Source organism: Lynx canadensis, chromosome B3 (assembly GCF_007474595.2).
Source record: "Lynx canadensis isolate LIC74 chromosome B3, mLynCan4.pri.v2, whole genome shotgun sequence".
Lineage (NCBI taxonomy): Eukaryota > Metazoa > Chordata > Mammalia > Carnivora > Felidae > Lynx > Lynx canadensis.
In genome coordinates, this window is record NC_044308.2 from 36,852,584 (window position 1) to 36,871,251 (window position 18,668).

The 18,668-nt window shown below is 54.1% G+C and overlaps 1 protein-coding gene across 1 annotated transcript in view; it reads left to right on the forward strand.

The window, feature by feature from the left end:
• ITGA11 (integrin subunit alpha 11) overlaps positions 1-18,668 on the forward strand; it is a 125,562-nt gene that overhangs the window by 84,919 nt on the left and 21,975 nt on the right. Inside the window, exons 11-16 of the mRNA XM_030317836.1 lie at positions 5,689-5,833; positions 8,534-8,682; positions 12,631-12,771; positions 13,004-13,207; positions 13,964-14,094; positions 17,776-17,942. Coding sequence (XP_030173696.1) covers positions 5,689-5,833; positions 8,534-8,682; positions 12,631-12,771; positions 13,004-13,207; positions 13,964-14,094; positions 17,776-17,942 — 937 coding nt within the window. The remainder of the gene's footprint in view (positions 1-5,688; positions 5,834-8,533; positions 8,683-12,630; positions 12,772-13,003; positions 13,208-13,963; positions 14,095-17,775; positions 17,943-18,668) is intronic.

The following is an 18,668-nucleotide window of genomic DNA, read 5'->3' on the forward strand; positions in this document are numbered from 1 at the left end:
TGACCACCAGGAAGGCCAGCTATGGATCTCCAGTCAAATTCCAAAACAGATTTTGAAGCCAGGGGTTCCATTAGTATTTGGAAATGAATGCAAAGATCACTAACAGCTGGAGTGGCTTCTATTAGTCCTGGCTGCGTGCTGAGGTGGTGTACTCCCTGTTGAGCTGGGTAATCAAGAAGAAGCTGCAGGAGTCTGCCAGAAAGCTTCCAAAAGGGATCCGTACCTCCCAAGGGGGCATAGACTCTGAGTCTGCAATCCGCACAAGCCAAGATGGAAAGTGTGCAGGAAAGGAAGGGGACAATAAGTTATGGATGCCCCCTAATGGTGGATGGAGCTAGGGTGCTGCTCCCACCCAGGGGCTCTGCAGAGGAATTTCACATGGAACTCTTACCTCTCCCCAACCCCAAAAGTTTACAGAAGGAAGCAGTTTTATTAGGGTGGATCTTGTCTACACAAAAACTTTGGTGACTCAACTGAGATGGGAAGAGACTGTTTCCCTTGAACCTACACGTGATGATCCAGCAAGACCAGCCCTCAGTTATGTCTGACACAGGTCAAGGGTGGGGAGACTCCTACCTCCCAGACCAGCAGCCCCAGCCACCCTCCAGCCTCTTCAGCCTGTGCCCTTCCCGCAGCCTCTGCTGGAGCTGTGGGCTGGATAGCCAAGGTCATTGGCTGTTACCTAAGCTGCTTAGCTGTGAAAGCCTGCAGGCTGTAATCTTTCCTAAGAGGTTTACATTTGATTTTTTAAGTTTATTTATTTATATTGAGAGGGAGAGAGAGCTCAAGCCGGGAAGGGGCAGAGAGAGAGGGAGAGAGAGAATCCCAAGCAGGCTCCACAGTTCTGAGCCTGAAGCAGGGCTCTAACTCATGAAGCCAAAATCAGGAGTTGGCTGCTTAACTGACCGAGCCACTACAAAAACATTTGAACTAGTTTTGCACATTTGATTCAATCAAAAATGAAAGAAACCGGGGTGCCTTGCGCAGTTCAGTCGGTTAAGCATCCGACTTTTGATCTCGGCTCAGGTCATGATCTCACGGTTCATGAGTTCAAGCCCCCCCACCCCTCAGGCTCTGCCCTGACAGTGCTGAGCCTGCTTAGGATTCTCTCTCTCCATTTGCTCTCATTCTCTCTCTCTCTCTTTCTCTTACTTTCTCTTACTCTCTTTCTCTTCCTACACCCCCATAACCTTAAACCGTGGACCCCTCCACGTGCTAGCTAGGGCAGGCAGTCAGGGCTGTCCTCGGGCTCCACCCCATGAGGCCTGGACATGGTAGCCAGGGTCTGCCGGCATGCTGTTCCAGATCGTGCCCAAGTGACTCCTGGTGGCAGGAATCATTTCCAGGTCATTGGGGTCTCCTCCTAAGCCCAGCTCCGTGTCTCAGGCTGCACCCTGGTGCCAGGCACCCCACTCCTGAGCCTTGTTCCCGGGACCTCTGAGCAGAGACAACCAACCCGCCGATCGGGAACAAGCCGTCAAGTACAGGGTGGCCCTTGCTCCCGACACCACCTCCTTGCCACCGTGCCTACCAGCTTCCAGCACAGTGAAGGGCTTCTCTCCACAGAAAGACTGAAGGCCCATTTCTGGGTGTTTCCTGCCCAACCCCATCTAAACCTCCTGGCACTCATTGTTCCTCAGGCTCCACTTTAGGCTTGTTAAAAATGCATCGTCTATGACAGAATCCGAGCAATTAGTGAAAAGTATAACCCGTCCTCTTCACGACGTATTTGCCTTAGGAGGGGCTCTTGGCCCTTCTAGAGTCACTCTGATGGTGGACATGCAGGCACTAGGGAGCTATGGAGGAGCCTGGGGAGGAGGACAGGACTCAGTGCACAGGACCACCTATCCAAAGCCAAGAATTGTTGGCATCTGGCATTCTCATTCCATTACTGCTGGGCAAGAAGAAAGCACTGCCTGGATGTGTGGCCTCAGACAAACCATTTAACCTCTCTGAACCTCAGTCTTTGAGCAGATGTCTGAAAAACACTGGCGGAATCGAGTCTTGAGGCTTGGAACTAGAAGTGTACATTTTGAGACTTACGATCAAGTAAGGGTTTCTTAAAATCCTGTCCTAACTCCACCCACCTCCTCAGTCACCCCCCCCCCAGCCGCTTCCTGTGGGCCCCCCAAATAGGCTACCCTTGCCTCCACTAGGCTGCCTCCCCTCAGGCTGCTGTAATGACTCCTCTGCAGCACCAACTTGACCATGAGATGTGATTCTTTGACTCCCGCGTCCCCGATGGTTTATGGATGAATAAAAGAATGAGAGGAGTTACTATATACCAAGTCCTTTGCTGACTGCCAAGCTCCGTGCTAAGAATTAAAAATGTTAATTCTCCCAACAAAACAATTTACAGCTGAGGCTGAGAGAGAGAGAGAGAGAGAGAGAGAGGGAGGGAGAAAAAAAGGAAGAGAGAGAGAAGCTTGCCCAAGGTCACACAGCTAGAAGCTTTGGAGCTAGAACTGGAACTCAGCAATGTCTGACTCCAGACTTCATGCTCTAACCACTGGGCCAGGGATTCTCAGCCTCAGCCCAACTGCCAACTTGGGCTGGATAATTCTTTGCTGCAGGGCCGTCCTGTGTATTGTAGGCAGCGGCCCTGACCCTACCCACCAGATGCCACACCAACCCCAACACCACCCCCAGCTATGACAACCCAAACTGTCTCCAGGCATTGCCAAATATTTCCTGGGGGCTAAACTGCCCCCCATTTGGGAGCCACTGCCCTAAACGATGCTGTTTCTAGTGTTAGGGATGTGACCCAACCCTGGGGACACGGACCGGCTGGGGACACAGTTTGGAGGGACATGGTCACACGTACCAGGAACATTCAGCTCAGCTAGGGAGGCAAGACTGCTGCAGGGGCCAGGTCAGAAGGCAGCTAATTAATGAGCTAGCAGAATCAGATGGCAGGTGCTATGCTAGAGTGAATACAGGGTACAGATTGTCTATAGGAAGGGCACGGACTTGGCCTTGGACCTGCTGAAGGCCACCATGCCTGCATCCTCACATCTGCACAGGGCACTAGAAAAGTCAGCTTGTGCCAAGGGTCCATGTGCAAGGCCACCCAGGCACACCCTGGCAGTATCTGGTGGGAGCTCACATGGCCCCACGGGAAAGGAAGCCATAAATCAGGGAGCCGGTGCCAGGCCTGGAGCGTGGGATGAGGCTCTTCCCTGGAATGCCCTGGTATTTGTTTTCCAGCTGGGCCTACATGCTTGGCTTCCTCTGTCAAGGCTTTGGCCCTTTTTGGGACCCTGCCCTTCCAGATTTTTTCCAAATTCAAAATGCCTAGGCTCCCCGAGCTGGGGAAAGACAGTGCCATACTGAGGTTTGCTCCTCCTGCCCTCCCAGCCTGCCCTCTCCCCGCCTTCCTCAGCGAGGCTCTCCCCGGTAACAGAGCCCTCTCAAGAAAGGACCGCCCCCTGGGAGCACAGGCCTACGGGCACTGCCAGGGTGAAACAGCATAAGGCGAGAGCCTGTGAGCAATCAGCCGGCCCAGTGCTGCCAAATCCAGAAGTCCGGTGGAATCCCCAAGCCCCACATACATACGGGGTCCTCCCCAGAGGAATCCCAGTCCTCTTCAGTACATCATGGAGACTTCCAGTCACCTGCAAGGCCAAAAATTCATCTTCAGAGGCCTCTCCCTGAAGGAAGAAGCCTGGTCCTGCAGAAGCAAACTTGGATTCAGCCGGAAGAGAGAGGGAGGAGAGAGACGAGGCCCAAACATCGCTGTCCTCTTAGAGAGTGCTCCAATGGAAAACTGGGAGCAGAGTCCGGGGGCTGCCCGTGGCTCTTTTCTCCCCTGCCCAACCCACCACCCTGCTCCAAGTCCCAGCCCTGCCCCGACTTGCTGTGCAGCCTCGGACAAGTCCCTTTCCCTCTCTGAACCTTGGATGCCATTTGTCAAGTGCAGGTAATGAACATCTGACCTGCTGGTCTCTCACAAATGGGTGGCTGGATGAGAAAGTACTTTGCAAAGAAGGGAGCACACCCCAAGTGCAAGGAGCACTGGCCGTGAGTCTTTGAGGTGCCGGCCCTGATCCCGGCCCAGGAGATCATCAGGCGCTCCCAGGCTGAGGCTCACACAGACCGGGAGGAAAAAGCTAATTAGGAAGTGCGACATTAAACACAACCAAGTACATCAGACTCTCCAGAGACCAGCTTGCTTGCGGTCAGAAAAACATTGTCTGAACAGTCAGTTCTACTTCCAGAGAATTTGGACTTTTTAAACCTTATCTGAGATCAACTTCACTCTTTAAAGTGACCCCTGGGAAATGAGAAATGGAAGGTCTGAGTAAGGTTCACAGTCTTGCCCCCTCCGCGGCCACCAGTGAGACTGTTGCATGGTGACGTTGCCCACCTGCTCATTCACGGCCCTGACTGTCCCAAGGCCAGAATCACATTGTTCTGTCGGCACCATGGTATTGGAGGGGAGGGGAGATGGGGTGCCCCGGGCCCCACGTGGCGGGGGAACCTCAAATCCTGCCAGTCAGCCAGGATTAGGGAGGCTCAGGGGAGGAGAGAGGTGACTTCATCTGCTAGTGCTTTCACAGCCCAAAGCCGGGGCACAACCTGCCGGGCCAGGAGTCACCAAGGTCACCCAGGAAGGTGGCCCTCCCTGCTTCCAAGGGCTTGCTATCTGTCTTCCTGTATCCACTAGCTTTGTTCAAGGAGGTTGTTTAAGGAGGCGGAGTAGTGGTGGATAGGGTGTAGGGGCAGCCCAGAGAGTGAGGAGTGACCCTGGAGTCAGTAACAGGGAGACTGCCTGCCCCTCGGGGAGCCAGAGTTCCCGTCTTCCTGCCTGAGCATTGCAGCACCCACTTACACTGCAATTAAAGACAAGCCCCCTTCCTCAGGGTGCAGGCTGTCACAGATCTGGCCCTGGCTTCTCTGTCCAGCCTCATCAGAGTCGCTCTGGCCCCTGTCAGTCTGCACTCCAGCCCACCAAACGGCTTTCAGTTCCTTAAAACCAACGCCTCTAAACTCTCTCCAGCCTCAGGGCCTTTGCACACTCGTCCCCTCCCCCTCCAGGTGTCCGGGTGAGCATCACATACTCAAAAATGCTTTTCCTGACCCCCATTTCAATCTAGACTAAACCTCACTGTGGTATTTACCACATCCCCTATAGCAGTTATCACGCTTTGCAACTATTATGTTAACTTGCACATTTGCGTGGTACTTTGAGCTCTGCAAGGGCAGGGACTATATCGCAGCTCCGAGCAAGTGGCCAGCCCAGAGTAGACACTCGGTGAATTGTTACTGAAGAAATGAAGACGTAAGATTTGCACACAGGGAAGCAAGTCAGACGCCACAGAGGAATGTGGAGGGAGGCCACGGGCAGGGGCCACAGCTTCCAGGAGCGTCAGAAGGAAGGGACAGTGACAGGAGATTTCCTGTGGGGCTTATGAAGCCCAAAGAGCAATGGAGGCTTGGTTCTAGAGGTGGAGTCTATTTCTAGAACATTCCTTTGTTTGATCCATTTTGTGCTAAGGATGGGGTGGACGGTCCTGGCCTCATTCAAAAGTCAAGAACCCTGCCTGGAAGTCAGTTAAATAGTGAACACAGGAGAAGGTGCCCAAAGAGGCTGTGGTGGATGCTTGATTGTGCAGAACCTGGAGGTGGCTTCCCAGCAAGGGGCCCCCCAGGGACACGAGCTGATGTGTGTCCCCTCCCCGATGTCAGGACGGCATTCTGCTGGGAGCCGTTGGCGCCTATGACTGGAACGGAGCCGTGCTGAAGGAGACCAGTGGCGGGAAGGTCATTCCCCTCCGCGAGTCCTACCTGAAGGAATTTCCCGAGGAGCTCAAGAATCATGGCGCCTATCTAGGTAAGAGCCCGAGCTAAGTGTCGCGAATGGGCACGGGCGAGGAGGGGCCCAGGGGAACGTGCCCCCACGTGAAACAAGGACCTGTCTGTGAATATCCTGCGAATGTCCAGGCACAGGTCAGGGGCCGCTGCCTCTTCAGCCTGGTATCCACACCTGGTACCATGCCCGGCATGCAACAGGCTCTCAATAAACAGGTAGAATAAATGGTAAGCAAAGCACCTGTACCTGAAATGTGCCTCAGTCGATGCTTCTAGATACCAGGCCCACTGTTGGTGTGCCTTTAAAACCTTCTGCCTTGGCTAGGGTTTGGGCATGCTGAGCTGCCTCCCAAGGCAACATGCACGTGGAGAAGTCCATGTTCGTTTTTATTGTTAACGTTCACCATCAAGGCAGAAGTCACTTCCCGTTAAGCACTTTGGAAGCAGACATGAAAGAGCAGCACAGGGGCGCCTGAGCGGCTCAGTCAGTTAAGCATCCAACTCTTGATCTCAGCTCACGTCGTGATCTTGAGGTTCGCGGGATCGAGCCCTGCCTGGTCTCTGCACTGATAGTGCAGAGCCTGCTTGGGGTTCATTCTCTTCCTTTCTCTCTGTCCCTCCCCAATCATATTCATATTCTCTCTCTCTCTCTCTCTCTCTCTCTCTCTCTCTCTCTCTCTCTCTCTCTCGATAACTTTGGTGCCCAGGGCCCAAGTGAGCAGGACCAGCACTGTGGGTGGTCGTGGACCAGTGGCCGGCACACTCCGGCCCCCACTGCACACGTTCTGGGGCTGACACCGGGTCTCTGAGGCAGAAAAAGACTGAATAGACCAAGAAGGCTCAAGCAAAGGGGGGAGGTGTGGAAAGTGCTAGGCGGGGTCAGGACACAGGAAGTAGACCAGGATGGAACAGAGGAGTGGAGCAGGAGGGGGAAGGGGAAGGCAGGTTGGCGCAGGTTGCAGCAGGAAGCCTCGAATGCCAGGTTAAGGAGTTGGAGCCTTTTCATGTTGGTAGTAGGGAGATAGTGAAGGTATCTGAGTGGGGGCAGCAGGATGAATCCACCTCTTCCTGGCCCAGCATAACTGTCTTCCTCCTCCCAGGGGGCCCTAGTGGGGTAGAACCAGACCAAAAAACCCTCATGAGGCCCAACTATCTTGCCTTACCCACAGTCACAGCCCTTCTTCCTTCCTCCTCCCTCTGGGGCTCATCCATGAGGGCAGGGTCTGGGGTCTCTGGAAGATTCCTTCCTACATGCCCCAAGGGAGAGGGGAGGTTTGGAGGAAGGAGACTGGGAGACCAGGCTCTCTGCCTCCCCGCAAGGAAACTGTATGGATTTCTGTCATCTTGTCAGGCCTTCTGGGAGGCCGGTCCAGCTTTCAGGATGGCCCTGCCTGCTGGCCAAAGAACCACATGGAAATGTAAGCTACAGCCAGCAGACTGTGGGAAGCAGGAAGTTCTCAATGCTGCTTGTTGCTTTGGGAGGCCCACGCCTGCCCCTAGGACATTCGGCCCCCAAGCCCTTCCCATGACTGCTGTGTCTCCTTCTGAGGAAGCCCAAAGCCCAGGGCTAATTGGGAACATTTTCAGCTGCACCACTGAGGGCTCAGAAGACACCTCGGCCCCACTCTGCAAGGCTGATCCCACCCTACCCTCATATATTTATGGTTGTGTTAAATACACAGCCAACACAGCCTATGCAACACTCTGGCTTCGCTGACCTTTCGAGCCCCATTTCCCAGAATACACCTTTAAGAGTCAAAAATACCGTGTCTGGAACCAGAGTAGCTTGCCCTACTGCACCTGTTCTCCCAGCCACTGAATCAACCCGTCTACACATCCTGCAGCTGCTATACAAGCAACCAGCGGAACCATAGTGGTAGTGTTACCCACATATGCCCACGCACGTGCACACATGGCAGAAAGAGACATCCGTTTGCCAGGAAGCAGCCCAGAACTGCTGACGAGGCATCTAAAAACCGGGATCCACTCTCAACCATCTGGCAGAAAGTGGGGCTCTAGGCTTTGCATGCGTCCCCCATGCTGGGTAGTGATAGGGCAAAGCCATCCTGAGGACACGGATTGGTGGCCTTTCCAAAAGAGCCCCTGGTTTCCATTTCTTCCTCTTTTACGTGGCGTATGTGTGGGACCGAGAGGAGGGGGCTCCATCCTTTGAGGCGGCAAAGCTCTGGGGCCACAAGAGTCGCTGGGACCCCACCTCGATGCCCAGTGGAGCGGCTTCTCCCACCTGGACAGCCAGTGCTATAGTTCTCCAGACCACCCAGCAGCAGGTTGCAGTAGTAAGGACACTGGCGGGTCCCTGAGAGAGACAGTTGGTGGAGATTGCAAATCAAAGCCTGCCCCATACGAGATGAAGCGCGGCCAGGGCTCATCACCTCCCTCCTCCCTGCTCTCTCTCACACGTCTCAGGGACGTGGGTGAAGGGGCCGGGGGCACATGCACATTCCAGGTCAGCAGTGCCTTTTCGTAGCCCCACCTGGCTTCCTTGGCTTCCTCCAGCAGGGGGTGGGGCGCATGAGTTCTCCCCACCCTCCCTACCCCCCTCCTGAGCCCTGCCTCTTCCAGGCCTCCCCAGTTGTTCCTAGGAAACACCACCCCGCTGCTTCACATCTGCTCAGCCTGCCCTGAATGCACTGCCTGGGCTGGCCCTTCAGGCGCAGCCCAGGAGCTGGGGCAGAGACCAGCCTGTTTCCTCCCGTGGCAGGGTACACAGTCACGTCGGTCGTGTCCTCCAGGCAGGGGCGGGTGTACGTGGCAGGAGCACCCCGGTTCAACCACACGGGCAAAGCCATCCTGTTCACCATGCACAACAACCGGACTCTCACCATCCACCAGGCCCTGCGGGGTGAACAGGTAATGGAGGGGGAGGCTGGGGGCAGGGGCCGGGCGGGAGGGCATGTGGGCAAGGCTGGGCTGGCGAGGGCTCTGCTCTTCCTTCGCAGACATCCTTCCCGGTTGGGGGTCACACACCTCCTTCATACCAGCCTTGGAGCTGGACTGTCTCATCCCCAGAAAGCCAGGCCGTGGTCCCTGCGACAGCAAGAACCCGGGAGAATCTGTTTGCCTCTTGTCTCTGGTGCCAGACCTCTGCCCCTGGCTGCCAGCTTCTCTCTGTTCACATCCAGAGTTCAGGGTTAGAGGCAGCACCTAGGCCCCCAGCTCGGGCTGCCAGGGCCCCTAGGCATCCCGGGGGGATGGTCACGTTCCTCACGCCCGCCTTCATGCTGCCAGAAGCGGGAGCAGCTGCAAACGCACCCACAGCGAGGCCCCGTGGGTCCACCAGCTCTTTCCTGTTCCTGGGATGGGAACAGTGCAGAGTGGTACAGCCCCTGCCCTGCCTGGGCCGCGTGGGAACCAGACTGTGCCGCTAAGAGTCTCGTGTTGGGTGGTCACGAATGCCAACTGAAAAGCTGTAAGAGTCACTGCTAGTGAAAGATCGGGAAACTGGGTTCTTCTGATCCAAGCCATGCCAACAGCCGAGGGGAACTGTGGTCCTGAGACGCCACAACCCTTTTCCAAGGTTACGTGGTGGATTCGAGGCTGGGTCGGGTTGAGAGTCCAGGACTTTCTGCATGATACTGCCTCCTGACCCCTGACAACCCCAAATCAGCCCCCCCACCCTCCCCTGGCCACACTCAGCATCCACGGCACCCTGGGCCTGGGCTGGGCCTTAGCCAGGCCCTTCCCATCATTCCCAGCTCACCTTCGGCTCTGTGGAGCCCAGGAACAGCCCTGCCCCCTGCCCTTGGCCTGTCACCATGAGGACAGGCTCCTCCCTGGGTCTAACCAAAGTCCCTCCAGGTGCAGGAAGCCATCATTCTCTTTCCCCTTCCCGTCTCAAGGGCACTGGCAGACCTGGGGCACTGCTCTGTCCCCCAGCCTCCAGCCTGCCTGCCCACACTCTGCCCAGGGCTGGCTCTTCGGGAATCCAAGGCTAGACCTTGAGAGCTGGAGGGAATTTGCTGATGAATTTATGACATTTTTACTGCCTGGTTCCGCCTCCAACATCCGAACGAGAAACCGCAGTGCTGAAGGCAGCTAAATTAAGTGGATTCCAAATCACCGTGACCCACATAGCTGAGGCCACATATTTAGACAAATGCCTCCCCCCACTCCTCCCTTATTTGCTCTGTCTGCCTCTTAATTATTTTAGGTAGGGATAGCTCTTCCCTCCCCTACCCTGTGTTTAGAATTTCCCTTTTCCCCTCTTCCGTATTTTCTATCTTTCTCCTCAGTTAAAAGCTTTTAGTGCCGGACGATGGATTTCTCCTGAAAGCACCCTACGCCAGGAGGTGGCTGGGGGAGGGAGTATCACGGGCTCGGGTGTCAGACCGGAGTTTCAACCCAGTTTGGCTGTAGCCAGCCATCTGATCTTGGGCAAGTGACTCAAATTCACTGAGCTTCAGTTTGTTCCCTGTGAAATGAGGACAGTGATCTCTCCTAAGGTAGCATGAGACTCATACGAGCTAACCTGAGGCTGTAAAGTGTGTCACACAGGCCTGTCCCTGGGAGGGACTCCTTCGTCCTTCCTAAGTGACCCGCTGGTCCAGCAAACATTTATTATATTTGTTATGTTATTGTCTATGCCCAGGCCTGGAGGAGACACAGCAGGGACAGGGTGCCCACTCTTGGGTGGGGGCAGGGGGGGGATAACAGGTGCTAGTGTGGGGCTGGGGGTGATTGCAGAGGGGCACCCCTTGCAGGCAGTGGAAAGGGAAATGGCAGGGCAGGCCAGGGCCAGCTTCTAACAGGAAGTGACCTGAGGGCGGTGACATTGTCGGGAAGGGAGAAGGGGAGAGCGGGGCAGACAAGAGAAAAGTATGTGCAGAGGGAAGCCTGGAACCCAGCCAGGGGCCGGGGCTTTGGGAGAAATCACTGGGAATGTCAGGAGCGAGTGTGGGAACTTGGAGGTGCGGGGCGGGGAGTGGGTGTAGGCAGAGGCCAGGGAGGGAGGGAGGCAGGTCCAACAGGGTCACACTGAAGAACTTGGACCTCCCCCTGCACCCCTCCAAAAGCAAAGGAGTAGTGTGGTCAGCTGCTAGAAGCCACTCTGGCTGCCCGCAGGGGTGAACTGGAGGGTGAGGCAGGGGGTCCTTCGGCAGAGGTGCCTCTCCTGGGGAAGAGAACGCAGAGGAGGGAAGCAGACGGACTCAGGACGTGTTTGGCGCACTCCAGGCAGGGCTTGCTGGGAACCTGCGGGTGGGAGAGGTGGCGGTGGAGCCGGGGAGGACCCTCAGCTTTCTGACTTGAATAGGTGAGTGGCCACCTCGTTGAAGGGGGGGGCATGGCCCCCAAGGTGGGAGAGGAACACAGAGTGCTCAAATGCTAAAAAGAAAACATAATCTCCCGTCCAAGGTGCTATTCCCAGGATATTTGTAACGTTAAAAATCGAAATGAGCCTCGGGGCGCCTGGGTGGCTCAGTGGGTTCAGTGTCCACCTCTTGGTTTCGGCTCAGGTCGTGATCTCCATGGTTCCTGGGATCCAAAGCGTCTAGCTTTGCACTCATAGCACAGAGCCCGCTTGGGGTTCTCTCTCTCTCTCTCTCTCTCTCTCTCTCTTCCCCTCCCCTGCTCTCTCTCTCTCTCTCTTTTCCCCTCCCCTGCTCTCTCTCTCTCTCTCTCTCTCTCTCTCTCAAAATATAAACTAAAAAACTAAAAAATATAAACTAAAGAAATGAGCCACGTGTCCAACAAGAGGATTGATTATACACGTGGCACATGCATAATTTGGAATATTATAAAACCACCAATGATCATGTTGTAGGAAAAAATATAACACATCACGGAGAAACTGCTCATGACCCATTGCTTTATTCAAAAATCATATATAAGCTCTGTATATAGTATGATCCCAGACTGTGAAAATAAAGCCATACACACACACACACACACACACACACACACAAACAAGCCATACACTCTAGACAAAACAGACTCGGTGAAAATACACTAAAACGTTATAACATGGGACGTATAGTTGGACGTTTGGACAACGGGTCACTTTTATTTTCTTCTTCATACCTTTACTAATTTTGCTCATTTTTTGCCATGATATGTGCTGCTTACAAACAGAATAAATGGCAATCCATAAAATTAACCAATGGGAAGAAAGAAGAGGTGGAGGGGGTGGGATGACAGAGGGAGACAAGAGGGTTGGGGCGCCTGGGTGGCTAAGTTAGTTATGTGTCAGGCTCTTGATTTCGGCTCAGGTCATGATCTCAGTTCGCGGGATGGAGTCCCGAGTCCGGCTCTGTGCTGATACTGTGGAGCCTGCTTGGGATTCTCTCTCTCTGTCTCTCTCTCTCTCTCTCTCTCTGCCCCTCCCTGCACGCGCGCTCTCTCTCGCTCTCTCTCTCTCTCTCTCAAATAAACTTTAAAAAAAAAAAAAGGAGGAGAGGCGCTTGGGTAGCTCAGACAGTTAAGCATCTGACTCTTGATTTTGACTCAGGTCATGATCTCTCCGTTCATGAAATTGAGCCCCAAGTGGGGCTCAGTGCCAACAGCTTGAAGCCTGCTTGGGATTCTCTCTCTCCCTCTCTCTCTCTGCCCCTCCCCTGCTCATTCTCTCTCTCTCTCTCTCTTTATCTGTCAAAATAAATAAATAAACATTTAAAAAAAAAAAGGGAGGAAAGAGAGAAAGATGGGACCAAGTGAAAATAGGTGAGTCCACTCCATGGGAGGGGAGAGGGGGGTGAGAAGGGGAGGACCCTTTGTCTTTGTTCACCCAAGTTCCGAGTGGAAGGGCGTCCTCGGCTCCCTGTGCAGCCCAGCGCACTGCCCTCTCCCACCCCTGTGCTGCAGATAGGCTCCTACTACGGGAGCGAGATCACCTCTGTGGACATCGACGGCGACGGGGTGACTGATGTCCTGCTGGTGGGCGCCCCCATGTACTTCAGCGAGGGCCGAGAGCGGGGCCGGGTGTACGTCTACACCCTGAGACAGGTACTACTGGGGGGGGGGGGGCGGAGCCCTCTGAGGCACCTGGCCCCGCCCTGCCTTCACTGGGTGCACCCCGAGAGGCCAGTGCCCACCCGCTGAGCCAGGCCGGGGAGAGCAGGAATTCTGGGGAACATGGGCTGGAGACAAGGTGCTGCAGGCCAGAGGGGACCGTGACCCTGAGGGTCCTTGCCACATCCCCCTGAGCCCGAGCCTTTTTCCACCCCTGGTTTCGCAGAACCGGTTTGTTTATAACGGAACACTGAAGGATTCCCACGGCTACCAGAATGCCCGATTCGGGTCCTCCATAGCCTCGGTTCGGGACCTCAATCAGGATTCCTACAACGACGTGGTGGTGGGAGCCCCTCTGGAGGACAACCACGGAGGAGCCGTCTACATCTTCCACGGCTTCCGAGCCAGCCTCCTAAAGACGCCGAAGCAGGTGCCACTCCCCGTCCACAGCTGGAGCTGGACCAGGAGTCCTGGCCGCTCCTGCTGGAGCCTCCTGTTCAGGAGCCTCTTCTGTGCCCTCCTGCAGGAAAAGACCCCAGTCTGGCCTAGCTCTAGTCGCCTCGAGTCGGGATTTTGAAACGGGTGCATTTGTCTTCTGGACCTTCCCATCACCCCTGCGGGCACCCTCTCCCTGCGTAGCTTTATCTCCCCCTGCAACAACAAAACCCCAGGGACCCTAACCTCACTCCCCACCCCACACACACACACACACACACACACACACACACACACACACGCAGGCAGTTGACAGAGAGTGGAGAATTCCCACGTGGGCTTGCTCTTCTCTGGAAATGCCACATGCTGGAAACCTTGCCCGCCTCAAGAGGGACCCATCTCGGGTCCCATGCCCTCAGGGTCCTCACTTTTGCCTACGTATTTTGTTAGTAAGGTAGTCTAACACACCATGGTCAGGGAGGCCGCTGGGTTACCTGCCAGAGAACACGTATTTACACTTAATGGGGAACCCTTTTAAGACACGAGATCTTAATCCAAAAGAATGACTTGACGTTAGGTGCCGGACAGACAGACCAGGAGCGGGGTCTGTTTGGGCTTTGGGCCAGAAGCTTCCTGATGGTTCCAAAGGGGCTCTCTCCAGCGCTCCCGATTGTAGTTTCCCCGAGGGTTGTCCTGTCCTGCCCTGTGTGAACAGTGCCCATGCCTGGCTTTCTCTTCCCACTTCCTGCAGAGAATTGCCGCCTCCGACTTGGTTCCCGGCCTCCAGTATTTTGGCTGCAGCATCCACGGACAACTGGACCTCAACGAGGATGGGCTGGTGGACCTGGCGGTGGGCGCCCTTGGCAATGCTGTGATTTTGTGGTGGGTTCGCTGAGGGTCAGGATGAACACCGGGGTTTGGCGGGGGGGGGGCGAGGGGGAAGGGGCCTGTTGTTTTTATTTATTTTAGAGAGAGAGAGAGCAGGGAAGAGGGGCAGAGAGAGAGAGGGAGAGAGAATCTGAAGCGGGATCCATACTCAGTGCAGAGCCATCTTCCCACGACCCTGAGATCAGGGCCCCACCAAGAGTCAGATGCTGAACCGGCTGAGCCACCCAGGCGCCCAGACAGCGGGTTTTAAAAATATTCTTCAGGACCTTTGTCCCTTTGTCTTTAATCATTGTCAGCCAGACTCACCCTCTTAATCCTCATGTTCTTAATCCTCTCGTGATTACAAATTTCCTTTCTGTGGAATCACTGTAAGCTGTCTTGAAGTCCAAATCCCTCTTCCCACAGAGTTCTAAGATTATAGTGTCCAAACGCCCCTCTTAGAATTTGTCCCAAAAGTTCTGGCTGTTTGGGCTCTTCCACTTCAGCTTTTCAAGCTACTTAAAGGACAGGCTGAGGATATTCTTATCAGCTGGAAGGATCTCCCTTCTCCCCTAGTGTGAAAGAATCTTTACGTGATACAGATTTCTTTCCTCCAAACCCCTTCGGACTTCTTCTTTCCTTTTTGAGGGTCTCATTTCTGCACCAGCGCATCAGATATTTGCCACCCATCTGCACTCAGGACCTTTCTTTCTTTCTTTCTTTCTTTCTTTCTTTCTTTCTTTCTTTCTTTCTTTCTTTCTTTCTTTCTTTCTTTCTTTCTTCAGGGCCTCTCTTTAGCAATGGTCTACAGCTTTAAAAAAAAAAAAAAAAGGAGCTTTCTAAAAGTCCATATATTTTGTCATGTGATGTGTTGGCAATTTTTGAGCCAGAAAAGGCTTAATTTTTCATGTATGTTGATGAGCTATTTTTCATTATAAATCCAATAACTTAAAGAAAAATTATAAAATAAAGAACTCACTCAGGGCTTCATCCACTTCACATTACCACTGTTAGCATTTTGGCATATTTCCAACCCATCTTTTTCCACCTGCGTGTAATTTTATATGAACACAGACCCATTTTTCATACAACTTAAAAAAGGCATGAAACAGAGGTATCCTAACGACTCCTCGGGGAGAATGAAGGAGTGGACGCGCTCTCAGTCGCCAAGAATATTATGGCCCGGTTGGGAGATGTCTTAGCCTGGGTTCCCTAGAAAACAGAGCCCCAGACTAGAGGTCATGCTAATGCTTTGGGAAGGGCCTCATCCCAGAGGCAGAGGTGAAGGTCAAGGATGCCGAAGCAGAAAAGGGGAGCAGGTGTGAGTGGGGCCTCACTTGCCCACTGGATCTCCAGCAAGGTGGGACACATCTCTGCTTCTTGCAACAGACCATTGTAGGGGAGGAGGGAGAGCAGTGTCTCTGGGGGATCCTCGTATCCCCCCATCCTCCATGGCCAGAGCATTCACTGCCCCACACCGCTAGTCCATCTAAAGGGAGTGCTGGGGGTGCCGTGCACCGGGGCCACAGCCTCTCTCTGAAGGTCCCCTTCGCATATTGGGGCTCATGGATCTCTGGGGGTGACAGCAAGAGCGGCTTGGGCGGTAGAGGTTCAGTGTATTGGTTCCGGGTGAGCAAGACCCAGGGTAGGCGGTAGACATGGCCTAGCAGGTCAGGAGGATGACACACAAACCAAGTCCTTTACAGGAAACAAGACACATGCACACACACCCCAAGAGAATCAGTCTGCAAAAGGACCCATGCAAGCTCCAACTTTTGAGGTCTAAACCTAAGTGCTACCTCAGCAGTGGTACAACTGTGGGTCCGGGCCTTCTGGGAAGACTCTGGGATCCAACCCTGTGGATCTCAAACTGCCCCGTTAGGATCGACTGGGAGCTTCTCTCTCTCTCTCTCTTTTTTTTAATTCGCATATAGGCGATGCACACATTATATTAGTTTCGGGTGTGCGACATAGTGACTCAACAAGTTTACACATTATGCTGTGCTCACCACAAGTACAGCCTGTCACCATACCTATTGTAATATCATTGACTATATTCTTTATGTGGCGCCTTTCACCCCCATGACATATACATTCCACAACCCGTAGCCTGTACCGCCCTCTCCCCTACCCCCCTTCTTTTTTTTTTTTTAATTTTTTTTTTTTAACGTTTATTTATTTTTTTGAGACAGAGAGAGAGACAGAGCATGAACGGGGGAGGGTCAGAGAGAGGGAGACACAGAATCTGAAACAGGCTCCAGGCTCCAAGCTGTCAGCACAGAGCCCGACGCGGGGCTCGAACTCACGGACCGCGAGATCATGACCTGAGCTGAAGTTGGCCCCTTAACCGACTGAGCCACCCAGGCGCCCCATCCCCTTCCCCCCCTTCTGCCCAACTCTCCCTCCCCTCTGACAACCTTCAGTTTGTTCTCTGTATTTATAGGTCTAGTGCTGCTCTTTGTTGGTTTATTCGTTTGTTTCGCTTTTTAGATTCCACATATAAGTGAAGGCATATGGTGTTTGTCTTCGTCTGACTTATTTCACTTCACATCATGCCCTCTAGACCCAACCGTGTTGTCACAAACCGGGAGTTTTTCAAACTCTCACAGGCCGGGCTCTACCCAGACCACGTAAAGCAGAACGTCTAGGGAAGGGGCCCAGGCAAGTGGTAAACTTTCAAGATTCCCCAGGTATCTGTTTCCAACGGGCAGCCAAGTTTGGGAACCGCTAATGTAAGCTATTGTGTTTACACAGCACTCTACACTTTACACAAAGGGCCCCTCTCACTTACCTCCTTTGGCTCTCACATCCCCCTCAGAGAGATCATGTGACCTGCCCGAGGTCCGTGAGGAACCATGGAGCCAAGACCCAAACCCCCTTCTCCACGGCACAGCGCAGGAGAGGCACAATTCCTTAGGCTAAGAGCGGGGCATTAGCACAGATAATCACGCTACACTTCCTTCTTGTTATAGAAACGCATGCTTTGGAGAGGCGGTGTACTTCGTTCTCTGATTATGTTTTCCTTAGACCAATACAAGAATACATTTGCATTTCCATGCCTGCTTGGATAGGGTCGTGTCGGGTGGATAGATGGGGAATCTCTCCAACAGCGAATGGTTCTCCACTTTGGCCACACATTGCAACCACCTGGAAGCGTTAACACCTTGCTCTTCAAAGCTTGGGCCTGGGCCAACAGCAACAGCTTCAGCCGAGGGCTTACTGGAAATACAGAATTGGTCCCCACTTATTGGGTGAGGATCTGCATTTTAAAGATCCCCCGGAGATGTGCGAGCATATTAAAATTTGAGAGGCACTGCTTTCAGACATGTCGATGCCAATCCTGATTTGATTTGATCTGGAGGACAAACTGGGCATCAGGGTTTTTTACAACTCTCCAGATTATTCTAATGGCTGTCCAGGGATGGGATGAGGAGGCAGGAGGCAGTCAGTGTGGTCTGCAGCAAATACAGCCCCTGGGAAATGTCGAAGGGCTGCCTCCAGGGGCTATGTGGCTGCCCTCCACCCACCTGTCCCTGTTTTGCCCAAAACCTTAACTTCCGGGGCCCCTCTCCGCCCTCCTCCAAGATTTTCCAGATCCCATTTCCATCTGCTTCCCACCGCCTCCGTCCCCCGCTCTGCTGGGCCCCCGCAGCAGCCACACGTCCCACCCTCCAGCTACTCCTTCTTATGCTCCAGGTCCCGTCCCGTGGTTCAGATCAACGCCAGCCTCCACTTTGAGCCGTCCAAGATCAACATCTTCCACAGGGATTGCAAACGCAGTGGCAGGGACGCCACCTGCCTGGCCGCCTTCCTCTGCTTCACGCCCGTGTTCCTGGCACCCCATTTCAAAACGGACACAGTCGGTAAACCAGGCCTCTCCCCGCTCCCCCCAGCCCCGATCTCCACCGCCACCGCCCACCCCTCCCCCACCTCCCGTAGACTTTGGGATTGTTCTGTTTCAAAACCAGGGCTTTCACTGAAATAGGTTTTAAGGGCCAGGTCACAACTCAAGCCACCTTGATGACTGCATTTGATGATCTAATTCCAAGAAGCAAGGGGATGGCAGTGAGCAGCAGTGACCAGCAAGGGAGGGGCCAGAGGAAGAAGGAAAGAGTTGGGATGCAAAGTTGGGACGAGAACAGGGAACTGGGACAGCCAGGATGCAGAGGAAGAGTCAGACCCAGGAGGGGAAGCAGGAAACGAGAGGGTCAGACAGATGAAACCCCCGGTGGGAGTGGTCACTGCTCAGAGTGGGTGTCGGTCTAGGGCAGGGCAGTTTCCCTCTGAGCCAGGCGCCTACTCACGGCAGCCCTGGACCCAGGCAGCCCCAGGAACTGACAGCTGCAGATTCTGGGACCAGACTGCAGGAAACCGGGATTTCTGAAAGCTTCTCAGCCAGGGAGCAGGGCTCACCAGAAGGATGGGGGGTGGGGGGGGGTGGGGGAGAGGTAAAGGCGAGCCTGGGTGGCTGTGCGCTCCTTTCAACTTCTATTTATAAAAAGAGGAAGGTGCAAGAATCGGTGCACCCGGAGGGCTGGCTGGGGTACAGGGGACGAGACGAGGCTTTTCCTGGATTTGGCAAAAGATCA